Source organism: Lampris incognitus, chromosome 1, assembly GCF_029633865.1.
Source record: "Lampris incognitus isolate fLamInc1 chromosome 1, fLamInc1.hap2, whole genome shotgun sequence".
NCBI lineage: Eukaryota > Metazoa > Chordata > Actinopteri > Lampriformes > Lampridae > Lampris > Lampris incognitus.
Window position 1 is genome coordinate 149058843 of NC_079211.1, and position 23313 is coordinate 149082155.

At 47.4% G+C, this 23313-nt stretch overlaps 1 protein-coding gene across 1 annotated transcript in view; it reads right to left on the bottom strand.

The window, feature by feature from the left end:
- The window catches only part of arl15a (ADP-ribosylation factor-like 15a), a 255240-nt gene that overhangs the window by 158125 nt on the left and 73802 nt on the right, over positions 1 to 23313 (bottom strand). Inside the window, exon 2 of the mRNA XM_056296956.1 lies at positions 1004 to 1148. Coding sequence (XP_056152931.1) covers positions 1004 to 1148 — 145 coding nt within the window. The remainder of the gene's footprint in view (positions 1 to 1003; positions 1149 to 23313) is intronic.

Below are 23313 nucleotides of genomic sequence, written 5' to 3' on the forward strand. Positions count from 1 at the left end.
TAGTGACTGTGCCTCTTTTAGGGCAATGGAGTGGGCCCTTTAGTGACCTTTTGGTGGTCGCGAAAGGCCAGTTTATGGACAGTGAGCCCCGGGGTTCTGAAACGACGCTCCAGTGTACACCCAGCAGGTTTTCATTTCCTGAGTTCTGGGGAGAACCAGGAGTAGAGCGAGAAAATGTCACCACTCCCGTTTTGACAGGAGCGGATAGAAGGATACAAGTTCATCAGTGGAGGAAAAGGCCAGGTAAGGAAAGTTAGGGAAATCTGCACACAAGCTGGCTGGGCTGATGTTGTTCCAGCTACAGAAACGCTTGGAATTAGATGGGGGAGGGGGGGCAAGAAGGATGGTCATGGAGTAGGGGGGTATGCATTTTACAGCCAGACATTCAAAGGAGGACAGATTGGGAGGTGGTAGAAGGGACATTTTTAGCTCAGCTTTGTGTAAAATTGCTAAGCCACCTCCGCATCCATTTGTGCAGGCTTTTCCAATGAATAATAACAATAATAACATCCATCCATCCATTATCCAAACCGCTTATCCTGCTCTCAGGGTCACGGGGATGCTGGAGCCTATTCCCAGCAGTCATTTGGTGGCAGGTGGGGACAGACCCTGGACAGGCCGCCAGGCCATCACAGGGCTGACACACACACACACACACACACACACATTCACACCTAGGGACAATTAGTACGGCCGATCCACCTGACCTACATGTCTTTGGACTGTGGGAGGAAACCGGAGCACCTGGAGGAAACCCACACAGACATGAGGAGAACATGCAAACTCCACACAGAGGACGACCTGGGGCGACCCCAAAGGTTGGACTACCCCGGGGCTCGACCTCAGGACCTTCTTGCTGTGAGGTGACCGCGCTCACCACGGCGCCACCGTGCCGCAATAATAATAATAACAACAACAATAGTCATTATTATAATTATTATTATATTTCCTTATTAACTAAAACAAAGTTGCTGTCTTTGACCTGGACGCTATCTGGTCTTACCTGTGGTGGGTATGATGCCGTCACTGCCCTCGCTGCACAGGCGCGACAGCAGGCTCGTCTTGCCAGCGCCCGTCAGGCCAATGCACACCACATCGTATTCTGGTCTCGGTGGCGGGGGTCCTTTACAGCACAGCGCCCGAAAACACTGCGGGAAAAGGAGAGAAAATATATAAGGAATGGAAAAACACTGCGGGAAAAGGAGAGAAAGTATCGAAGGGATGGAAAAACACTGCGGGAAAAGGAGAGAAAGTATCGAAGGGATGGAAAAACAGAACAGAAGGAACTGAGAGGAGAGAAAACCTGTCTGAATACATTTGGATATAATATTGTGATAGTGTTGCAGCTGACCTTTAGTGTACTATAATGTAAAAAACAACAAAATGGGCAAGTGTGCCTGAACACACACACACACACACACACACACACATTTGGCATGAAGAGTCTGGCAGGGCTTCCCGTTCGTGTACTACACGAAGGAATCTCAAACCCATTTGATTTCAAAGAAAAACAACGTGAGTTTTACGGAATATAGTTCATCATTGCGGCTATGAGACAACCGTCCTCCCCGAAAAGGAAAAGGTCAACACAAACAAAGACTACGAAAACGAGCCTGACCGAGCTGCCGCCGTTGGTTGGTTCCAGGCGACTGTGTCATTGTGTTAAAGTCTACGAGGAAGAATGAGACAGAAGGAGAGTGAGAAAACGTTTGTGTTACCGTGTGTGTGTGTGTGCGTGCACGCATGTGCAATGTATGTGTGTGCGTGTTAGTGCCCGTGGCGGGCTTGTGCTTGTCTGCGCATCCCAGGGCTGGTATGACATATGTGTGTCTGAGATGTGTGTGTCTGTGTCATGTGTGTGTGTGTGAGAGATGTGTCAGAGATGTATCTTTGTGTGTACATGTGTGTCTGCAATGCTCGTGTGTGTGTCTGCAGTGTGTGTGTGTGTGTGTGTGTGTGTGTGTGTGATCTGTGTTTGCAGACCCTGTCTGATTGGACCCTCATGGCGGCCACAGGCAGACCTGTCACTCCATGAATCACGGCGTGGGACTGGAAGCCTGCTGTGACACATTAAGGGGCAAATGCGGTGTGAACCGTGAACGAGACCTTTAAAGCCTGTGAGGAGAGATCAGTATCCAGAACTAAAACGAGATCTCTTTTATTAGCAAGACGGGGACCGGTCTGGACGAGACGGGTAGGGACCCTGTCTATCCAGCTATCGCTCTCGCTCCCTCCCTCTCTCTCTCTCCCATTGACTGCGTGGATGCAAGGCTCCAGTGCTAGGACAGATCTGGGACTATATCGACTCAGACCAGGAGGACAAACCTGGAAACACATTCCCGGAGTGTGCTCGGGCATGCGGGTTATGAACAAAAAGAAAAAAAGAAACACACCTTCGGAGGGGAGGCGATGTACATGAAGAGCGGGGGAATAAAACACAGAATATGTTGTGTTGGGTATGTCTGACAAGAGGGGGAGACCTGGATTTAGACGAGGCCCGTCACCAGTCAACCCAGCGGCTCGAGTCCTTCACTCATATCGTCTCTTTATGCAGGTCTACACATACCTGGACATCCCGCACGTGTAGGATGTCCAGGTAGGGCAGCAAAGTGTCTCTGTTGCTCGGCAACATGATGTAGCAGATGACCTGAGGTGAAATAAATGGTGGCAAAGACGAATGAGAAAGAAAGAAAGAGGCAGGAGCTGAAGACAACGACAGGAAATGCCCAGTTTCTTTCCTCCCCAACTGTATCCGGCCAATCACCCCGCTCTCCCGAGCCGTCCCGGTCTCTGCTCCACCCCCCCTCTGCTGATCCAGGAGGGCTGCAGACTACCACAGGCCTCCTCCCATACATGTGGAGGCACCAGCCGCTTCTTTTCACCTGACAGTGAGGAGTTTCACCAGGGGGACGTAGCGCGTGGGAGGATCACGCTATTCCCCCCCAGTTCCCCCTCCCCCCCTGAACAGGCACCCCGACCGACCAGAGGAGGCGCTAGTGTAGTGACCAGGACACACACCCACATCCGGCTTCCCACCTGCAGATACGGCCAATTGTGTCTGTAGGGATGCCCGACCAAGCGGAAGGTAACCCAGGGATTCGAACCGGCGATCCCTGTGTTGGTAGGCAACGGAATAGACCGCCAGGGTACCCGGACACCCCAACATGTCCAAGGTTCGAGACTCTTTTCAGCTAAAGCACAAAGAAAATGCAGTGGTCTACAAACGCAAGGATGCTGAACTTGCGTCTCACAACAGCAGCGTCCATTTTACAGCAGCTCAACATGCAGCCCCCCCCCCCACACACCCCCACCCACCCACACACATCCACCCACACCCACCCACCACTTTATATAATACACCCCCCCTGCACCAGCAAGGTCACCTGACATGCGACGATGTAGTGACACAGATACAACATAACAACACAGACCAGAAATGTAAAAAAAATAAAATGGGGGGGGGGGATGGGTGGTACTAGAGCGCATCCTCCTCCTCCTCCTCCTCCTCCTCCTCCTCTCCGCTGTCTCCCGTGGGCCCCCCAGACACGGCTGACCATCAGGGTCAGTTTTCAGATCTGTGCCAAAGCAGAACTGCCTTCGTGTGATGTGTGTGTGTGTGTGTGTGGGGGGGGGGGGGACGGGGACGCGGAGAACCCACTTCAGTAGAACCAGACGGATGACCGAGCAACTCAACCCCCCCCCACCGACTCCTGCATGAACCCCTCGGCTCTGCTCAAACAGGAAACATTCACCCGCCACAGAGGAACGGCGAGATCAGAAACACACGAGTGGCGGGGCGGGGCGGGGCGGGGCACATGCGTGCGGGCGTGCATGTGTGAAAGCCGGGTTTGAGGAACCCGCCGCCGCCCCCTCCTCGCCGTCTACCGCCCCTCACGCCGTTTATAAGGATGTGTCCGCTGGCTGACACACTTCCTCCGGTTCTCGGTGTCGGAGTCAGAAACCACTGACCCCTCCGTCTCCTGGAGGAGAGCAGAGGGCCGCTCGGCGCTCCACGGTCCACGTGTCTTAATGGCTGTTCAATACATCACGTCCTGCTCCGTCCGTCTCATCTGCTAGGTGACGCGAGTGGTTCTGTGTGAGTTTAGGAGCCAGAGGTGGAACCATTCCCATGAGCAGTGGAGGTCAGGACACCACCACACACCACACACACACACACCACCACACACACACCACCACACACACACACCACACACACACACACCACCACACACACACACACGTGCACGTAGTTTCTGACTCTTCGTGTACAGTGCAAATTTCACAACAGTAGCCGAAGGAGCACCCGGGCCTGACCCCGGGGTCCCCGGGCACACAGGGGCCCCTGTGAGAGCCCGGAGGGCTCCCCCACCTCTGGCCCTCTCTGACAGGCCAAGATTGACGAGAGGAGCTCGGTCAAAAGGCTCACAGGAGAAGAATAAATATGACCAGAGGTTTTTCGGGCTCTCTTCAGATGCCGCCACACTTTGAAGAATCCCGGAGTCGGCGTGCCGTGTCACACAGACACGTCGGGCCCCCGGTCCCGCTGCCAAACGACGAGCTCCTGTTCCAGACGCACCCAGTGTTGGGCTGAGAACAGCGAGAGGGAAAGACGTCTGTACTCGGCCAGATGAGTGAAGACGCTGAACGTTCGGACTGAACATCACAGCGTTTGTGCCGCCGGGCCTGCGGCGGTTATGGAAATGGCCGGTGTGGAACAACACGCCGTGAGCTCGTGATACATTTATTCATGACAACGGCGTCCTATTATTATACCATACTTCTTGATGAGTCGTTTATTTAGTCATTTATTTGAATGTTTCTGGTAATCAAGTCGGCTTGAAAGGACGGACCGCGTTCCGTCTCTCGTTACCCTGCAGGTTTTGGAAATGGACGCCATTACAGAGCACCGGTAAAACAATGACAGATACGACCTGGGAAATAAATGGAAAAAAGGTAACACTTTAGTATGGGGAACATAACAAAACTTAATTACTAGTGAATTAGTAATGATCAAGATGTCACTTTAGTATGGGGAACATATTCTAAGTAACAGAAACTTAATTTACAGTAATTTAACACTATGAACACTTGTAGTTTTGTGTGTTGTTATGTAAGAACAGACCATATTCATTAAGTGTCAGTAAGGGAGAATAACTCTTCTTGTGGTACTACCACCTTATAAAGGCCATACTAAGCAAAGCATATTGAGATGGTACTACTAATAAGCAATACTTATGAGGTTATAGAGGGAAAACTCATAGTTAATGGCTTACTGGTTGCATAATAAGGCCATGCAGAATACGGCATTAATGAGTACGTAATAATGACCAATGAAGAGCCAATATGTTGCTAATTTGCATGCTAATAAGCATGCTAATTAATGGTGACTACGTTCCCCATACTTAAGTGTTACCGGAAATAATACTGGTATTTGGTATTCAGACTAGTTTTTCATGAAATTCGGCTTCGAATTCCCCGCCAGGAATTTTCAGTTGGGTGCACTCCAATACTGTAGCTCCTACTGAGCTTCCATACGCTATATTACGACATGAGAGAGAGGGTAGGCCAATAGACATGGAGGATTTATGGATTTATGAAATGATGATGAGGCGTGATGACGCGACTGCATACAGCGTTACGTAAAAAAAAACGCTTGTAGACCGGAAATACTCCGCTGTTCGGGGACAGGCTGGAGTAAAATAATGTCGTCAGAGGGGCCGTCCGGTGGCATGGCGGTTCATTGTGTTGCCCACCAACATGGGGGGAGTAGCCTGATCCTCCCACGCGCTACGTCCCCCTGGTGAAACTCCTCACTGCCGGGTGAAAAGAAGCGGCTGGTGACTCCACATGTATGGGAGGAGGCATGTGGTAGTCTGCAGCCCTCCTCGGATTGGCAGAGGGGGTGGAGCAGAGACCTGGACGGCTCAGAAGAGTGGGTTAATTGGACGGATACAGCTGGGGAGGAAAAAAGATGGGGGGGGGTAAAAATGCATGCAACCTGAAAAGGCCTACCTACAGAATGCCCGTGTCATAAAAAACCGGTTTGTGTCTGTGTGGCCCTGTGTATCTCAGTTTTATTTCACCATCTGACCAGGCTTTGTTCTCCTAAACAACATATCTGCTGGGTCCAACGTCAGAAAATGTGCCCACAAGGTGGAGCACGGCACGAAAAAGTTGGGGAATCGCTGACTTAAAGTGAGGTGTTTAGTTTCTCGGATGCTGCTAAGAAAGTTTTGTGCATGAAGAAAAGAGGGGAAACTTCAGGTTAAACAAATAAGACCAGGAAAACCCCTTGCCAGAACCCTCTCCATAAAAGTTGACCGATCCCACCACTTAATGAATTGACCGCCTTTTATAGCGTTGGACACGTTTTAATTGTGCCTTGCTGAGCGGCGTGCCGAGACGTTACCTCACCGTTGCTCGGCTTTATGTAAATGAGGAGCTCGGCTGAATATAAATATCACCCCAGACATGCTCGGGCTGCATTTTCAGATGAAGTGTCTTTTCCAACTTTCAATTTGAAAAAGATGTCAAGACACCAAGCGGCCGATATAATTTGGGTGTCTGGCAGAGATCCAGGCCTGGCTCAGACAGAGAGGTTAAACTGTGAGGGTGGATGCCCGACCGGAGGACCGCACCACAGGCACCGTCATCTGTCAGACTACGCTGCAACCCGGACAGAGGAGTGCAACATGCAAGCAGCAGCACAACGAATTCACAGAAAGTGGCATCAGTCCATCGGGACACAACGTTTACTGGGAGACAAACGTTTCATCATCGTCTAAGTGACCTCCTCAGTCTCAACTGACTGCCGGTATCCACACCCTTATAAACAATACAGTGGCGTAACGACCCAAACCAGCGATCAGTTTCATATGCAAATTGCCGTGATCGTTAACTAGAGTTACGATGGTCATGTGTACTGTTCACAGAGAATTGGGGAATAGTTGCAATCACAGCATTGTAAGATGGTGACAGATGTACTCTTAGCGCCCCCCCCCCTCGGTTCAGGGATGGTCGTTCCCTCTTCACATAGGTGGCCTCTATGACTCCCCGTTCAAACCAGCGTTCCTCCCTATCAACGACGTGCACATCCTCATCCCTGAAAGAGTGGCTACCGGCCTGTAGGTGGTGTAGACTGTGGAGTGCTGGCCTGACGTGGTAGCTCTCCTGTGTTGTGCCATCCTCTTGGTCAGCATCTGTTTGTTTTCCCCAATGTACAAGTCACGACAACCCTCTTGGCACTTAACAGCGCACACTATATTGCTCTGTTTGTGCCGGGGTACCAAATCCTTGGGGTGCACCAATTTTTGGTGCAGTTTGTTTGTTTCTTTTTTTTTTGTGGATCCCCCCCCTCCCTTTTTCTCCCCAACTGTACCCATCCAGTTACCCCACACTTCGAGCCATCCCGGTCGCTGCTCCGCCCCCTTTTCCGAGGCGGGAAGGGCTGCAGACTACCACAGGCCTCCTCCGATACATGCGGAGTCGCCAGCTGCTTCTTTTCACCTGACAGTGAGGAGTTTCACCAGGGGGACGTAGCATGTGGGAGGATCACGCTATTCCCCCCAGTCCCCCCCCCGAACAGGTGCACCGACCGACCAGAGGAGGCGCTAGTGCATCGACCAGGACACATACCCATATCTGGCTTCCCACCCACAGACACGGCCAATTGTGTCTGTAGGGGTGCCCGACCAAGCCGGAGGTAACACGGGGATTTGAACCGGCGATCCCCATGTTGGTAGGCAACGGAATAGACCGCTATGTTACCTCGAAGCCCGCGCGGCATGTTTAGAGGTTTGAAAAAAACTGAGATGAGATGTTTGGAAAATACGCGTCTCAACTTTTCCCGACACTCCTCCCACATACGGAATCACCACTGGTTTACGCTTAGGCAGCTGTTGTCCTTCTCCTCTCTTTGATTGGCTGGTGCAGTGTTTGGGGTCTTCCTGGCTTTGACAAACGCCCAGTTAGGATAACCACACTTAACCAGGGCCTGTTTAATGTGGGATTTCTCCTCTTCCCCGGCCGCTGTGTCGGTGGGGACATTGTCAGCTCGGTCGTACAGCGTCCTAATAACTCCTAGTTTGTGCTCCAGTGGATGATGAGAGTCAAACCTTAAGTGCTGATCAGTATGCGTTGGTTTAAGGTAAACACCAACAATCAAATGTCCCCCATCACCAATTGCAATTTCACAGTCTAAGAAGGCTAAGCTGTAATTTCCCACATCCTCCCTGGTGGTGAACCTGATGTGGTTGTCCACAGAGTTAATGTGGTCGGTGAAATGTGGTACGTCCTGAGATTTAATTTTAACCCAGGTGTCGTCCACAAACCTGACCCAATGGCTAGGTGGTGTCCCTGGATAGGACATCAGAGCCCTCTTTTCCACTTCCTTCATATACAAGTTGGCCGCGACAGGTGAGACTGGGAACCCATAGCACACCCATGCTTCTGCCTACAGTACTGCCCCCTGTATGTGAAGTACATGGACTGAAGACACAGCTTCAGGAGCAGACACACTTGGTCAGTGTTAAGGGCGGTCCTATTGCTAAGGGTGGGGTTGTTTTGTAATTTCACAGGGACCACCTCCACTGCTTCATCAACAGGAACCCATGTGAAGAGAGATGTAACATCATAATTCGGCAATTAGCACATGAAACCGATCGTTGTTTTCGGTCGTTATGCCACTGTATTGTTTATAAGGGTGGGGGTACCTGCAGTCAGCTGAGACTGAAGAGGTCCCTTAGATGAGTGATGAAACGTTTCTCTCGATAAACGCTGTGTCCAGATGAACTGATTCAACTTTCTGTGAACTCCTTACCTGGATTATTGAGCATGCATAAAGACAATAATATTAATAAGCTTCAAATAATGAGCTTCAGGAGGATGAGGCCTAGTCCTACTCGAACTGACCTTCAAGACTACCACTATCGGGCTGGATGCATACCTGACAAAAACAGATGACCCACTGCTCCGAATAGTAAAACATCAGATCTACTCCATCACTAAAGAAGCTGCACAGTTCAAGAAAGAGCCTGATGTCCTAGAAACCCCAGCAACATAAAATGGGGCAACTACCATCGACACCAAACGAGTGAAGCAGAAGGCAAAACACAACGCAAAAAGAGTGAAAGACACAGACGTGGACCAACAAAAGACACACCAGTGGCTGAGGAGCACCGGACTGAAAGCAGAGACGGAGGGCCTGATAATGGCTGCACAAGACCAGAGCCTGGCAACCAGATCCTGTCACCATCACATCATCAAAGATGGAACAGACCCAAACTGCAGAATCTGTGGAATGTATGAAGAAACCATCGACCACATTGTCTCAGGCTGCCCGGAACTGGCAAAGACCGAGTACATATACCTGCACTGGAAGATCTGCAACAGTTACAAGATCAAGACGACTTAGAAGTGGTACGAACATCAGCCAAAAACGGTCACTGAGAACAATGATGTCACCATCCTCTGGGACACGCCCATCCACACTGATAGAGAGATAAAAGCCAACAAGCCCGACATCGTTATCAGGGACAGGAAGGAAAAGAGCTGCATGGCTCATCGACATGGCAACACCATCCGAAAAAAACACCTCGGTGAAAGTCACAGAGAAGCTGACCAAGTACAAAGACCTGGAGACTGAAATCACCAGGATGTGGGGCATGAAGACCAGAACAAGACCAGTGGTCATCGGTGCTCTAGGACTCACGGAGAAGGGAATGGAAAAGTTCACCAACCGTATCCCAGGCAACACCAACATCCATGCAGTCCAGATGATCGCCCTACTCGGAACAGCCCACATATTACAACGAGTACTGTCAATCAAGTGACATCTGCCCTATAGTGCCTCAGGTCCATAGTTTGGACCCGGTTCTACAGGATGTAAAACAGGAAACATGAAAGAAATAATAATAATAACATTGATCCACCCATCCGTTATCCAAACCGCTTATCCTTATTCAGGGTCGCGGAGATGCTGGAGCCTATCCCAGAGTCATTGGGCGGCAGGCGGGGAGACACCCTGGACAGGCTGCCAGGCCATCACAGGGCCGACACACACACACACACACACACACACACACACACACACACACACACACACACCTAGGGCAATTTAGCACGGCTGATTCCCCTGACCTACATGTCTTTGGACTGTGGGAGGAAACCGGAGCACCCGGAGGAAACCCACACAGACACGGGGACAACATGTAAATAATCATCATCATCATCATCATCGATAATAATAATTATTGTCATTGTTGTTCTTGATGTCTTTATGATATCATTATCAATGCTAATAAAAACAAAAGAGACAAAGTTTTAAAACCATGACGAACTGGATGAGAAGTCAAACTGCAGTTCAGGTAAAGAGCGATTTGGTCCAACTTTGTGTGTTGGTGTGTGTGAGTGAGTGTACGTGTGTGTGTGTATGTAGCTGTGTGCGTGATTGTATGTGTGCAGGTGTGCAGAGGGGAAAACAGCACGTGTAAGATGTAAGCCCTGATTGGAGCTATTTTTGTGTGTATACATGAATATGTGTGTGTGTGTGTGTTGCTCTCTGGGTAGATTTAAGCTCATCAGAATCATTTTTACCGGCCATGCAGGTTTGCATGTACATGGGGTTTGACTCCGGTTTCGCGGCTCTCTCAGTGTACTTAACATAGAATAACAACACTACAACACAACAATCTTCAGATATATACAGAAGCGTTGACTATCTACAGGCGAAATAAAAGTGGAAGACCTAGTTGAACATGATGGCCCCATGGGCTTTGCAGCTGGACTTCCTTTTCCCCATCGGAAAGAAGTTCAGCGGCAGAGTTCAGAAAAACCGGACTGGGGCCGTTCTGTCCAGCCAGCAAGCCACGACTGAGCGTGCCGCTCATTGGTTTGAGGTGGCTGTCAATAAGAGCTGGCCTGTTTTTAGAAAACCACCATTTATTTTTGGAGGTAATAAATGTGGGCTAGAGGGAAGCCGCTGCCACCGCAGCAGAAGCGGGTCGCGTTTCACCCTCGTAGTCTCCGTTCACCGCGCAGACGCCACAGTGTGTGGGAAATGGTGGGCAGGATGGACGGCACTTTCCCAAAAGGGAAAAGCACGGCGAGCTCTCCGATATAAAGGACCGCTTACTCCCTGGGTCATTGGAAACTACGACAAACAGTATTACGACTGCGCTTGACGCGTGGTTTTAAATCCCGCCTTCTTTAAAGCTGCATTCTACTATTTCTGACCATGAGAGGGCAGATGGTAGCACAACAAACATTCAATGACACGCTTACGGTTCGGCAGCCCTCCCTTCCTGTCTCTACGGTGGACCAAGAGTAACAAACAATGTGCTCATCGTCCATTTTTTTCAAGCTGGATCTTCACTTGCATTTTAGCTCTGGTTTGGTTTGCCCGCTTGGGCGATACATACGTTCTCGTGAGATACACTTGTGAGACTCTTATGGCAGCAACTTGCGTTTGCGGCGGCCTCGTCCAGTGCCGTCCATCCACGTCTTCACCTAGGTTTGTTTTGTCTTCGTTTGATGGCTGGGAGGGCTTGTGCTGGATTGGCTGGGAGAGCTTGGTCTGCTGCATCCTATGGGCCCAGGGACCGCGGCCCTGACCAGGGCTGTGCCCAAGGAGGTAACACCAGGGGTGGTCTGACGGGACGCGGACGCAGGGCAGGCTAAGCTAACTGCTAGCCCATTCAGACCGGCAGTTCTGATAACACCAAGAGCGGTCTGGCGGCCACCTCGCCCGGCACTGACTGTTTTTGGTGTCATCGTGTGGATTGCGGGGAAATGTGTCGAAGGTTTCCGGCTGGGAGAGCTGGCGTTGGATCAGCTGGGGGAGCTCGGTCTTCTGCATCCAGTGGGCCCAGGGACCACGGCCGAGGGCGGTCTGACAGGGCGCGGAAGCAGGTCGGGCTAAGCTAACTGCTAGCCCATGCAGACTGGCAGTTCCCACAGTCATCCTGGCCGGCGTTCGTTCTCTGCACAGTGGAATTTTTGAACTGTGTTGCACTGACTGGACTGTGTTGTTAACTGTTTTTGTGTGTGTGTGTTTTTTTTTTTGTTGTTGCTCTGTTCTGTTTGTTTTTGTATGTTTTTGGTGGTGTCATTTTTGGGAATTCTGGATGAGTTTTTGTCTTTTGTGTTGCACTGCTGTGGGCTGGGAGAAACGGAATTTATTCGTGATTGTTCCTGACACATACCTGGGTCTCTTTGACTTGGTATATGTGTGTAACCCCGCGACCGCTAGATAACAGTGTTGTAATCTATCTCCAGCCATTTGACTCTTCCACTCCAACCCAACAACGTAAACTGAGACAGGAAGTAGCATAAACACAAAGAACACAGGCCTATGAAATCACAATATATCGCGATATATTGAATTGTAACCCCTGTATTGTGATACGCGTCGTATCACCAGATTCTCACCAATCTTCTTCTTCAAGGCTTCCTCGTTAGCCAGGGTTGCCAGCACCATCAGGATGACATGCTTGCCGAACAATTCTCCTCCAGTTCTTTCTGTCCTGAGCTGATCTTGTTGCCGCCGTTATTTTCAGACTAAGCCATTCTCCGATGTCATCATGATACTGCCTTTTTGGTCGGGCCTCTTGCACTTTGCTGGTGTAGGTCCCAAAATCGTTGTCTTCGTTAATTTACTTCCATCTGGATGACAGGTATGCCCAAAGAACAATAGCTTTCTTTTCATATGTGCCATTAGTCCTCGTTTTGTTCCTAATTGATTAAGGATGCTCGCATTCGTTCGTTTCTCTGTCCCAACTTATTCGAGGCATCCTACAACGAAGGCACATCTCTGCAGCCTCAATCATGTTTACCATCGCTTTCTTCTATGTCCAACGTTCAGCTCCATATGACAACACTGCCTACATGAGTGCTTTAAGTAGACTGACTTGCACGTCTTTTCTTATTCCCCTATCTTCCCATATTGGCACCATCTCCATCATTCTTTTCTTTGCTAGGGTAATTCTGATTTTTATGTCATGTGTACAATCACCGTCACTTTTCTTAACTGAACCCAAGCATTTGAAGCTCTCTAGGTGTTCTACATCTTGTCCGTCTACTGAGATTGCAATATCTGAGTCAAGCTCAGTAGATGGACAAGATGCAGAACACCTAGAGAGCTTCTCGCCAATACACAGCCCTAATCGGCAGATAGTCAAAATTAGAAGACTCAGATGGAATCGGCTGAAAAAAATTGATTGGGACATACCCGACCCTGATCCCAACTTCTTTAAATAGATGGATTTAATTGCCCCATAGGGAAATTTGTCTTGGACACACACACTACTGTATAAAAACACACAATAATACATTACATATCAAACATACACACAATAACACATTATACATAAAACATAGATGTACTGCACATAAATATGCAATACATACAACCTCTCCCAGAGGTCATCTGCCACAGGTGGTACTAAATGAAATGAAGTGAAATGCAACATGTCTTCAGTACCAGAAGTGACGGGAGGCTCATTTTCGAGCTCCGTTTTGAGGTTGTTGAGGTCATGCGGAGGACGGCGGCGTGACGGGACTTGGCACGTGTCTCTCATTAGGAGCGCCTGCGGCACATACGTAAGTGCTGATCCCAAATGAGAAAGTGGTGCTAATTGGGACAGGATGGTTAATGGCAACCCTGCTGCCGAGATGCAGATGTGACTGAGCGATGCCATTTGGAACTTCCCGTCGCTCCCGGCAACGCTGGCCTCCGACAGCAACACAACACCCTCCGCCCCAAACACCCCCCCAACCCCCTTCATAGGCACAACATCCGTATGAATCTGGCTCATCTTTTGCCATCATGCAAACGCACAACACACACAAACACGTGTGCACGTATGTGCACACACGCACACACAAATATGTCCATTTGTAATGAAAGACAGTGATGCAGCTCGGGTCAGTGCCCGGCACACTTCCCCTTACAAACACATGAACACATAAAATAATATGTTATTATTCTCCCCACTGGCAAAGGAGTGATGGTAAGAATGCGTAGAAGAATGAGTGGTATCACATTTCCACAACTGCTCCACAAAAACAAAACAAAAAAAAACAAAAAACCCATAACTTCCTCTGTAGCAACCAAACGACTAAAGACAGGAATCTCAGGTTCCAGAGGAAGGAGGAGGAAGAGGTGGGGGAGGGGAGGAAAAGTAAAAGGGGGAAGAGGGAAAGGACGTTAAGACACTGGCTTCTGTGGAATGACACACAGACAGACAGAATCACACAGACACAGACAGATAGATGGCTAGATAGATGGATAGATAGACAGGCAGTCAGACAGGCAGACAGATCCACAGATAGGCAGGCAGACAGGCAGATCCACAGATAGGCAGGCAGACAGGCAGATCCACAGATAGGCAGGCAGACAGGCAGGCAGGCAGGGAGACAGATCCACAGACAGACAGATAAACAGAGACAGACAGACAGACAGGCAGGCAGGCAGGCAGACAGACAGATCCATAGACAGAAAGACATAAAGAGACAGGCAGGTGACATCCATAGACAGACAGACAGACAGGCAGACAGGCAGGGAGACAGATCCACAGACAGACAGATAAACAGAGACAGACAGACAGACAGGCAGGCAGGCAGGCAGACAGATCCATAGACAGAAAGACATAGAGAGACAGGCAGGTGACATCCATAGACAGACAGACAGACAGGCATACAGGCAGACAGACAGACAGGCAAGCAGGCAAAGACAGAAGCAGACAGATACATAGAAACAGACACAGATGGACAAACAGACAGAGAGATAGACAGACAAAGATCCACAGATAGACAAACAGAAACAGATAGACAAACAGAAACAGATAGACAGACAGACAGACAGACAGACAGAAACAGATAGACAGACAGACAGACAGACAGACAGACGGCCAGAGGACACGGGGTCGGGCTTGCAGGCCCCGTTTGATTTTTCCAGACCGAGTGTCGGGACAACACTTGTGTGCAGAACTCAGCGCTGACCTTTGTCAAATGACAGTCCTTTATATGGGCGTCCCCGTGGAGGAGCAGCGCGAACAGACACGTTTGTAATACACACCGGCCCAGTCAAAACACTGCCTGTGTGTGTGTGTGTGTGGGGGGGGGGGGCATATAGGAGGAGGAAGGGGCATATTCATTCATCCTCATTCATCTTCCCTACTCTCACCCCATCCACACACACACACACACACTTCAGTTGTTGTTATTTGCTGCTTTGAAGCTGGATGGGGGGGGGGGGGTCCTGGGTAATGACGGGGTGCACGGTAGGACACATAGTAAGGTTTAGTACAGTGAGGGCACTGGGTCTGTGTGGGTCTGTGTGGGTCTGTGTGGGTCTGTGTGTGTCTGTGTGTGTGTGTCTGTGTGTGTGTGTGTGTGTGTGTGTGTGTCTGTGTGTGTGGGTCTGTGTGTGTGTGTGTCTGTGTGTGTGTGTGTCTGTGTGTGTGTGTGTGTGGGTCTGTGTGTGTGTGTGTGTGTCTGTGTGTGTCTGTGTGGGTCTGTGTGTGTCTGTGTGTGTGTCTGTGTGTGTGGGTCTGTGTGTGTCTGTGTGGGTCTGTGTGGGTCTGTGTGTGTCTGTGTGTGTGTCTGTGTGTGTGGGTCTGTGTGTGTCTGTGTGTGTGTGTGTGTGTGTGTGTGTGTGTGTGTGTGTGTGTGTGTGTGTGTGTGTCTGCGCGCACGCTGCATACCATTCTCGTTAAGGTGTGAGAGAGACACGCTAGACACACATGGCTGTTCGCCGGGCTCTTCCCATGCTCAGTTGTCACCACGTCAACCAAAGACCGCTGTCGCCCCCCCACCCCCACCCCCACCCCCCCGTCTCCCATAACACCCCACATCCCTCCACAACCTCCCGACACACACACACCACCCACCTCCAACACTGTTTTGAACACAACACAAACTTCGGTACGAGACGCTTGCTTGCTCGAGTGTTCCCGGTGTTTGGATAACATCCACTAATCCCCCCCCCCCACCCCACCCCCCCCACCCCCCCACACACCGCTCATCACAGCACACCCTAAACTCTCTGGTCCATCCTTCCTGCTGGAGGGACCGAGGCGGAAGATATCGGAGGGCAGAAAAGACAGAACAAGACAAAAAAAAACCCCACCTATTCCCGTGACTACACACGGCCTGTCGACTGACCGGCCTCCTAAAACCTGCGCGACTGTGACAGAAAGTGAACAAAATGCTAAAAATTGGCAGCGGCGAGCGCGGTGACACGCTCGCCGCTGTGCCCGCCGGGCGATGAAATACAAGATTTACTGCACTTCCCAAAACGATGGCCAACTAAGGACACTAAACAGGTGCCATTCATTACCCCCGCATCAGAAATAGATCCCCGTCCAAAGACACACACACACACACACCCACACACACACACACACACACACGCCGCAGGAGCGTATTATAACATTCGGGTGACGCACATCAGTGCTATTCCATGCCTCCAAGGTGCGTATCCACCCGAGGAGATTTATTTTTCTGCAAGTACTAAACACTTGATATGTTGACTGTTGACTTCAACAGCTCCGAACACACCTATTAGACTCCCACTGTCAGACGTAAAGCAATAGCAAGCAATAACACAACCCAGAGTCCCCCGTCGGGTCAAGTAGACAGTTGCCAAAACAACCCACAACCCATCCAGGCTGTGTCAGAGTGTATGGGCTATGTGTGTGTGTCCGTGTGTGTCCGTGTGCGTGAGGGGGATAGTTATAAAGCTCACTCGATCGTCACTTTTTGTAGGCACAACACTGCAGCTCATCTCATCCTACAGCAGCATCCTCTCTCTCAACCCCCCCCCCCCCGCCTAATACACTCATTCTACTTCCCTATCTGGCCACTGTTCCAGAGACCGAATACTGTTGCCCTGACGCTAAGGCGTCTGGACAAGGAAACAGACCCTAACACACACACACAAACACACACACACACACACACACACAAAACAAAGCCACAGAGTGAAGCTAGAGCGACCCCCAGCTTCCTCCGGGGACACACAGCGTGTGCTGAATGCACTCATTGGGGGAAAATGAGCAACACACTACAGGAAGTGAAACACGAAGGCCGCTGAATTAATCCAATTTGTAAATTCTAAATTCAATCACACTTTAGACTAAAACCTGCAAGCTGCAAATGTTTCCGCTTCCTGTTATCGCATGTTCCCGCTATATATTCCTGTTCCTGTTCAATGCTGGCTTCCACGTCTGACAGGACACAGAAGCAGGGCGGGCTAAGCTAACTGCTAGCCCAGGCAGACCGGCGGTTCCAACAGCCATCCTGGCATTCACTGTCTTGGACAGTGAAGTTTTTTTTGTTGTTGATACTTTTGAACATCTTTTTTGGGCCCTGTGATGGCCTAGCAGCCGGTCCAGGGTGTCTCCCCGCCTGCCGCCCAATGACTGCTGGGATAGGCTACAGCATCACCCATGACCCTGAGAGCAGGACAAGCGGTTCAGATAATGGATGAATGGATGGATATATATATGTGTTCTTGTAGTTTTTTTGTAGTTTGGATATATGTGTTCTTGTAGTTTTTGCAGTTTGGATATATGTGTTCTTGTAGTTTTTTTGTAGTTTGGATATATGTGTTCTTGTAGTTTTTTTGTAGTTTGGATATATGTGTTCTTGTAGTTTTTTTGAAGTTTGGATATATGTGTTCTTGTAGTTTTTTTGTAGTTTGGATATATGTGTTCTTGTAGTTTTTTTGTAGTTTGGATATATGTGTTCTTGTAGTTTTTTTGAAGTTTGGATATATGTGTTCTTGTAGTTTTTGCAGTTTGGCTATATGTGTTCTTGTAGTTTTTTTGTAGTTTGGATATATGTGTTCTTGTAGTTTTTTTGAAGTTTGGATATATGTGTTCTTGTAGTTTTTTTGTAGTTTGGATATATGTGTTCTTGTAGTTTTTTTGAAGTTTGGATATATGTGTTCTTGTATTTTTTTTGAAGTTTGGATATATGTGTTCTTGTAGTTTTTTTGAAGTTTGGATATATGTGTTCTTGCAGTTTTTTGCAGTGTGGATATATGTGTTCTTGTAGTTTTTTGCAGTTTGGATATACACTCACTAGCCACTTTATTAGGTACACCTTGCTAGTACCGGGTTGGACCCCCTTTTGCCTTCAGAACTGCCTTAATCCTTCGTGGCATAGATTCAACAAGGTACTGGAAACATTCCTCAGAGAGTTTGGTCCATATTGACATGATAGCATCACGCAGTTGCTGCAGATTTGTCGGCTGCACATCCATGATGCGAATCTCCCGGTCCACCACATCCCAAAGGTGCTCTATTGGATTGAGATCTGGTGACTGTGGAGGCCATTTGAGTACAGTGAACTCATTGTCATGTTCAAGAAACCAGTCTGAGATGATTCGAGCTTTATGACATGGCGCGTTATCCTGCTGGAAGTAGCCATCAGAAGATGAGAACACTGTGGTCATAAAGGGATGGACATGGTCAGCAACAATACTCAGGTAGGCTGTGGCGTTGACACGATGCTCTATTGGTACTAAGGGGCCCAAAGTGTGCCAAGAAAATATCCCCCACACCATTACACCACCACCACCAGCCTGAACCGTTGATACAAGGCAGGATGGATCCATGCTTTCATGTTGTTGACGCCAAATTCTGACCCTACCATCCGAATGTCGCAGCAGAAATCGAGACTCATCAGACCAGGCAACGTTTTTCCAATCTTCTATTGTCCAGTTTTGGTGAGCCTGTGCGAATTGTAGCCTCAGTTTCCTGTTCTTAGCTGACAGGAGTGGCACCCGGTGTGGTCTTCTGCTGCTGTAGCCCATCTGCCTCAAGGTTCGACGTGTTGTGCGTTCAGAGATGCTCTTCTGCATACCTCGGTTGTAATGAGTAGTTATTTGAGTTACTGTTGCCTTTCTGTCAGCTCGAACCAGTCTGGCCATTCTCCTCTGACCTCTGGCATCAACAAGGCATTTTCGCCCACAGAACTGCCGCTCACTGGATATTTTCTCTTTTTCGGACCATTCTCTGTAAACCCTAGAGATGGTTGTGCGTTAAAATCCCAGTAGATCAGCAGTTTCTGAAATACTCAGACCAGCCCGTCTGGCACCAACAACCATGCCACGTTCAAAGTCACTTAAATCACCTTTCTTCCCCATTCTGATGCTCGGTTTGAACTGCAGCAGATCGTCTTGACCATGTCTACATGCCTAAATGCATTGAGTTGCTGCCATGTGATTGGCTGATTAGAAATTTGCGTTAACGAGCAGTTGGACAGGTGTGCCTAATAAAGTGGCCGGTGAGTGTATGTGTTCTTGTAGTTTTTTTGAAGTTTGGATATATGTGTTCTTGTAGTTTTTTGCAGTGTGGATATATGTGTTCTTGTAGTTTTTTGTAGTTTGGATACATTTGTTCTTGTAGTTTTTTGTAGTTTGTATATATGTGTTCTTGTATTTTTGTGTAGTTTGGATATATTTGTTCTTGTAGTTTGGATAAGTGTTCTTGTAGTTTTTTGAAGTTTAGATCTATGTGTTCTTGTAGTTTGTTTGTAGTTTAGATCTATGTGTTCTTGTAGTTTGTTTGTAGTTTGGATAGTTGTTCTTGTCGTTTTTTGAAGTTTGGATATGTGTTCTTGTATTTTTGTGTAGTTTGGATATATTTGTTCTTGTATTTTTTTGTAGTTTGGATGTGTTCCTGTAGTTTTTTGAAGTTTAGATCTATGTGTTCTAGTAGTTTGTTTGTAGTTTGGATATATTTGTTCGTGTAGTTTTTTGTAGTTTGTATATATGTGTTCTTGTAGTTTTTTGAAGTTTAGATCTATGTGTGCTTGTAGTTTTTTGTAGTTTGTATATACGTGTTCTTGCAGTTTTTTGTAGTTTGGATATATGTGTTCTTGTATTTTTATGTAGTTTGGATATATTTGTTCTTTTAGTTTTTTTGTAGTTTGGATAAGTGTTCTTGTAGTTTTTTGAAGTTTAGATCTATGTTTTCTTGTAGTTTGTTTGTAGTTTGAATAGTTGTAGTTTTTTGAAGTTTGGATATGTGTTCTTGTATTTTTGTGTAGTTTGGATATATTTGTTCTTGTAGTTTTTTGTAGTTTGGATGTGTTCTTGTAGTTTCTTTTGTAATTTGGATATATTTGTTCGTGTAGTTTTTTGTAGTTTGTATATATGTGTTCTTGTAGTTTAGATCTATGTGTTCTTGTAGTTTGTTTATAGTTTGGATAGTTGTTCTTGTAGTTTTTTGTAGTTTGGATGTGTTCTTGTATTTTTGTGTAGTTTGGATATATTTGTTCTTGTAGTTTTTTGTAGTTTGTATATATGTGTTCTTGTAGTTTAGATCTATGTGTTCTTGTAGTTTGTTTATAGTTTGGATAGTTGTTCTTGTAGTTTTTTGTAGTTTGGATGTGTTCTTGTATTTTTGTGTAGTTTGGATATATTTGTTCTTGTAGTTTTTTGTAGTTTGTACGTGTTCTTGTAGTTTTTTTTGTAGTTTGGATATATTTGTGCGTGTAGTTTTTTGTAGTTTGTATATATGTGTTCTTGTAGTTTTTTTAAGTTTAGATCTATGTGTGCTTGTAGTTTTTTGTAGTTTGTATATACGTGTTCTTGCAGTTTTTTGTAGTTTGTATATATGTGTTCTTGTATTTTTGTGTAGTTTGGATATATTTGTTTTTGTAGTTTTCTGTAGTTTGGATATATTTGTTTTTGTAGTTTTTTGTAGTTTGGATGTGTTCCTGTAGTTTTTTTGAAGTGTAGATCTATGTGTTCTTGTAGTTTGTTTGTAGTTTGGATAGCTGTTCTTGTATTTTTTTTTAGTTTGGATGTGTTCTTGTAGTTTTTTGTAGTTTGGCTATGTGTTCTTGTGGCTTTTTTATAGTTTGGATATGTGTTCTTGTAGTTTGGCTATGTGTTCTTGTAGCTTTTTTGTAGTTTGGCTATGTGTTCTTGTAGTTTTTTTGTAGTTTGGATATGTGTTCTTGTAGTTTGGCTATGTGTTCTTGTAGCTTTTTTGTAGTTTGGATATGTGTTCTTGTAGTTTGGCTATGTGTTCTTGTAGCTTTTTTGTAGTTTGGATATGTGTTCTTGTAGTCTGGCTATGTGTTCTTGTAGCTTTTTTGTAGTTTGGATATGTGTTCTTGTAGTTTGGCTATGTGTTCTTGTAGCTTTTTTGTAGTTTGGATATGTGTTCTTGTAGTTTGGCTATGTGTTCTTGTAGCTTTTTTGTAGTTTGGCTATGTGTTCTTGTAGTTTTTTGTAGTTGGGATATATGTTCTTGTAGTTTGGCTATGTGTTCTTGTAGCTTCTTTGTAGTTTGGCTATGTGTTCTTGTAGCTTAGCTATGTGTTCTTGTAGTTTTTTGTAGTTTGGCTATGTGTTCTTGTAGTTTGGCTATGTGTTCTTGTAGTTCTTTGTAGTTGGGATATATGTGTTCTTGTAGTTTGGCTATGTGTTCTTGTAGTTTTTTGTAGTTGGGATATGTGTTCGTGTAGTTTGGCTATGTGTTCTTGTAGTTTTTTGTAGTTGAGATATGTGTTCTTGTAGTTTTTTGTAGTTGGGCTATGTGTTCGTTTAGTTTGGCTATGTGTTCTTGTAGCTTTTTTGTAGTTTGGCTATGTGTTCTTGTAGTTTTTTGTAGTTGGGATATATGTGTTTTTATAGTTTTTTTGTAGTTTGGATATGTGTGTTCTTGTAGTTTTGGGATACACATTTTGTCTTTGTGTTGCACTGCTGTGGGCTGGGGGAAATGATGTTTTGTTTCATTTCATGTACGCAAGTGCATGAAATGAAACGACAAATAAATGTTCCCGATTCCTGAAACGTGCCATGTAAATTGTGCACGACACTGAAGCTCGTCTTTAAGACCTGGAGGACGAGTGTCATGTGTGTATATGTGTATTTGGAGGAGGGAAAAGTATGGAAAAACCCGCTGTCGTGTGTTCAGGTTTCGGGCAGAGGAACAGGAAGTATAAAATGGAGAACACAAAATGGGACGACGCCATCTGGATGTCGGGTTTCTGAGTGAAAGAAACACAACTATGAAGTCGACGTGGTTTCGGAGGCCGGAGCAGATTTTCAGAGCAAAGAACAACAACAACAAAAATGAGGGGGGGGGGGGGGGAATCCTAATTCTCCGCTGACCTTCTGACTCTCTCGCTCTGTTTGCGGTGAGCAGCTCCAGCGCTGGCCTAACATGGGAGCTGGTGACCTGTGTGGTGAGAGGATGCAGATCAAAGGCGGAGGGGCAGCCTTGGAAAAACATCTCGGCTGAGAATGGACGGGATATGTCAGGAGGCCGTTCCCACTGGGCTCGCTAGCGCCGCAGATCAGGTTACCGCCCCGAAAAATGCCAACATGAAAGAGCAGGCGATGCTAATCCACATACACGAGTCTCTCTCTCCCACCCACCCACCCACCCACACACACCACCACCACCACCACCAACAAACCCTCCATCCCCTCACCTCTGACCACCTTGACTAAAACGGAGAACAGATTCAGACGACGGGAGCGGCCACCCTCAACCACTGTGCACTTCACCACCCCGGCCTACCTACTAGGCTTTTTTCTTTCACACACACACACACACACACACACACACACACACACACACACACACACACACACACACACACACACACACACACACACACACACACACACACACACAAAACCACTTTCACATCTTTCTTGAGTAGAGGCCTGGAGGTGGCCAAGGGCTCCTGAGGGGCAGGAGCTGAAGGAATGATAAAGACAGAGAGAGACAGACAGAGGCAGAGACAGAGAAATGAAGAGACAGAGAGAAAGACAGAGCGAAAGAGAAAGAGAGCAAAAGACAGAGAGAGAGGCAGAGAGAAGCAGAGAGAGAGAAAGAGACAGAGACAGAAAGAGAGACAGAGCGATAAAGAGACAGAGAGAGAGACAAAAGAGAGAGAGAGAGAGAGAGACAAAAGAGAGAGAGAGAGAGAGAGAGAGAGAGAGAGAGAGAGAGAGAGAGAGAGAGAGAGAGAGAGAGAGAGAGAGAAGCAGAGAGACAGAGAGAGAGACAGAGAGCAAAAGACAGAGAGAGGCAGAGAGACGAGAGTGAGGGAAAAAAAGGCAGAGAGATAAAGAGACAGAAAGAGAGACAGAGAGAGAGACAAAAGAGAGAGAGAGAAAAGAGAGAGAGAGAGACAGAAAGAGAGACAGAGTGAGAGCGAGAGACAGCAAGAGACAGAGCGATAAAGAGACAGAGAGAGAGAGAGAGAGAGAGAGAGAGAGAGAGAGAGAGAGAGAGAGAGAGAGGGAGAGAGAGGGAGGGAGGGAGGGAGAGGGAGGGAGCA